At 35.7% G+C, this 3,140-nt stretch overlaps 1 protein-coding gene across 1 annotated transcript; it reads left to right on the top strand.

Moving 5' to 3' along the window:
- Nucleotides 1–305: 305 nt before the first annotated feature.
- Nucleotides 306–2,150, top strand: LOC101260967 (pectinesterase). The gene has a single exon (XM_004229216.5). It carries the CDS (start codon nucleotides 436–438, stop codon nucleotides 2,092–2,094), a length of 1,659 nt encoding a protein of 552 aa, XP_004229264.2. The 5' UTR covers nucleotides 306–435; the 3' UTR covers nucleotides 2,095–2,150.
- Nucleotides 2,151–3,140: the final 990 nt, after the last annotated feature.

Here is a 3,140-nt window from a genome sequence, read left to right as displayed (position 1 = left end):
ATTTATGTTAGTTTTTTGAGATAGATATCTTAATATACATAATTTTTTGCAAAGTTAATGGTGCACATGCACCCTCCTATTCATGTGGGTCCTCCCTTGTGACAGTGTGTGAGTGAGTGAGAGATAGAGAGAGAGGTCAAGCTATTTTTGTGGAAACTCCAGGAAGAGAGAAAATTTAGTAGTATTGAAAAAGTAAAATTATACCTTCATAATTGAGAGGTCAGACACTATTCTAAAGAGAAATTTAAGGCAATCCAAACAAAACTTGTTACTCCTCCATATATAAATAAGATAGAAATCAGATATCAAAAATAATCAACAGGAAATAAACACAGCCTTCAATAAAACCCCTCTGAGTTCTTCACTTACAAGAAGAACCATAGGGGTTGTTTCATAGGGAACTCCCCCCATAAAAAAAATCAAAAAACCAAAAAAATGACAAAGAAGGTGGTAATTGGTGGAATAGCTTCTGTTCTTGTGGTGGCTTGTGTGGTGGCAGCCTGTGTCACCCTGACTAAACATGATTCTGATACATCATCAAATGGAGTTGCAACTTCAACAAAGTCAGTTGAATCTATGTGTCAACCCACACCATACAAACAAACTTGTGAAAAGACCCTCTCCGCAGCAAAGAATGTGTCCGATCCAAAGGACTACATCAAGGTTGCATTCGAAGCCACTGTGGCAGACATCAAGAATGCCATCAAGAACACTGAGCCAGTTAAGAAAGCTGCCAGTGATCCTTACACCAAAGACGCTCTCCTTGCTTGTGAAGAGGTGTTTGATCTAGCCGTTGAGGAACTAAGGGGCTCTATCGCTAGGATTGAGAACTTTGATTTCTCAAAGATGAAGGATATAGTGGATGACCTCAAGTCATGGCTTAGCGCTGTCGTTGCTTATGAAGAGACTTGTTTAGATGGTTTCACCAAATCAGAATACAGTGCAACCCGTGACGAAATGATGAAGCTAATGAGTACCACCCGGGAGCTGAGTAGCAATGCTCTTTCCATGGTCAACAACTTTGGTGAAATGATCACACAAAACACAGGCCTTACCCGCAAATTGTTATCAAACAGTGACTCATTTGTCGAAGCTAGTAACCGTAAGCTCCTTCAAATTTCTGCCTCCAAGCCTAATGCTGTGGTTTCTACCAGTGGAGGCGGACAATACAAGACCATTCAGGAAGCACTTCAAGCTGTCCCCAGGAGCAGTCCAACTCCTTTCGTTATCCTGATCAAGGCGGGTACATACAAGGAACACATTGAAATCGAAAAGAACATGCTAAATGTTGTGCTTATTGGTGAAGGCCCAACCAAGACCATAATCACCGGTGACCAGGCAGTAGTTCCTAACCGTATATCAACATGGCATACAGCCACCCTTGGTGTTTGTGGTGATGGTTTCGTTATGAAGGACATGGGTATTGAAAACACAGCAGGACCCACAAAAGAACAAGCCGTTGCATTGAGAATTAATGCTGATAAGGCTGTTCTCTACAACTGCAATATCGATGGTTACCAAGACACGTTATACGCTCACTCAGGAAGACAATTTTATCGTGATTGTACCATTACAGGCACCATTGATTTCTTGTTTGGTGATGCAAGTGCTGTTTTCCAAAACTGCAAATTGATTGTGAGGAAACCAGGTCCTAATCAAGCTTGCATGATCACTGCTCAAGGAAGGATGAGAAAAGATTCCTTAGGTGGATTCGTTATCCAGAATTGTGACATCAAGGCTGATAAAGCACTCACTAGCGCCAATCCACCAGTCAAAGTCTATCTTGGACGTCCATGGAAGGAGTTTTCCAAGACCATCATAATGCAATCAAACATCGATGGATTCGTCGATCCATCAGGATGGTCACCATGGAACACAACTGATTTTGGAATACACACATGTTTTTATGCAGAGTATCAGAACAGAGGACCAGGTGCTGCACTTGACAAAAGAGTCTCCACATGGAGAGGTTACCAAAAGGATATTTCAGGAGACGTTATTAACAGCTTCACTGCCGGTAAATTCATTAATACACAACAGCCATGGTTACCAATGTTTGATATTCCCTATGAAGCTGGCATGATGAAGGTGTAATTACATATACCATTCATCCTGTAATTTTTTCTAATTATTCAAAATTATATTTCCTATTTCCTTTGTTCTACAACCATTATTTTCTTTTCATTTTCTCGTTCATCCTATAACTTAAAACTAATCAACAATAACAAAGACAGCTAGTAAGTTATCAGTAAAATTCCGAGATAACTAAGACGCAGCAAAATAGTAACAAGAGCCAAGAGAGGATTATATATATAATTATCTAAGTCGTTGTTAGTGTCTTAATATAGTCAATTAAATCTTATTCATTAATTTTGCCTTATGCCATGTGCCATAAATCCAATCAAGAACTCGGGAAAAATTGAGAGAAGAGAAATTGAGAGGATCTCCATCCATTTTTTTTCTATAATTAATCTATTTTTTGCTCTTTTATTTCAATACAAAATCATCTCATCCATCCAATTAGCGTACGCAATCATTAAGATGATAATAGTACTAATGTTTTGTAATGACCCCAAAGGTGATTTTTTCACCATATCCTCCACAATTGTGCTTGGCCGGCTCAACACAATTTGAGACCTAAAATGAAATTTTAATTAGAGGTCTAAATATTTTTAAAAAATTATTGGTATTTTTTTTACTTTTTAAAAATTTTAGATGTAAATTAATACTTAATATCTATTCTATAAATGATTTTTTTCAAATACTTTTTTAAGATATTAATTCTTAAGCAAGATTTTATCAATTCTATATTGAAAACATTACTTTATTCAGAAAATTATTATATGAATCAAAAATATAGTTCTATAAGTAATAAGTTGATCAATTTTAAATAAAGATAATAGTTAAAATTGTAGAATCTAATTCAAAAAATTGATAACTTGAGCTTACTTTGATAAAAAAAAAATAACGAAGAAATAAAAAAAATATTTGTAATTTACTTTTTTCAACACTTTTCAGCTATTGATTCATATTTTTAAGAGAATATTACTCTAATCATCAAAGGTTTGAAGAAATAGAGTGCATAAGGAGTTAAAAGTATTTAAAAAATATGAATATCAGCAAAAAAAAAAAGTATATTT

The sequence above is a fragment of the Solanum lycopersicum genome, chromosome 1 (genome assembly GCF_036512215.1).
Source record: "Solanum lycopersicum chromosome 1, SLM_r2.1".
Classification (NCBI taxonomy): domain Eukaryota; kingdom Viridiplantae; phylum Streptophyta; class Magnoliopsida; order Solanales; family Solanaceae; genus Solanum; species Solanum lycopersicum.
The sequence above is the reverse complement of the archived record's forward strand: the minus strand, read 5'-3'. Positions and strand labels throughout refer to the sequence as shown.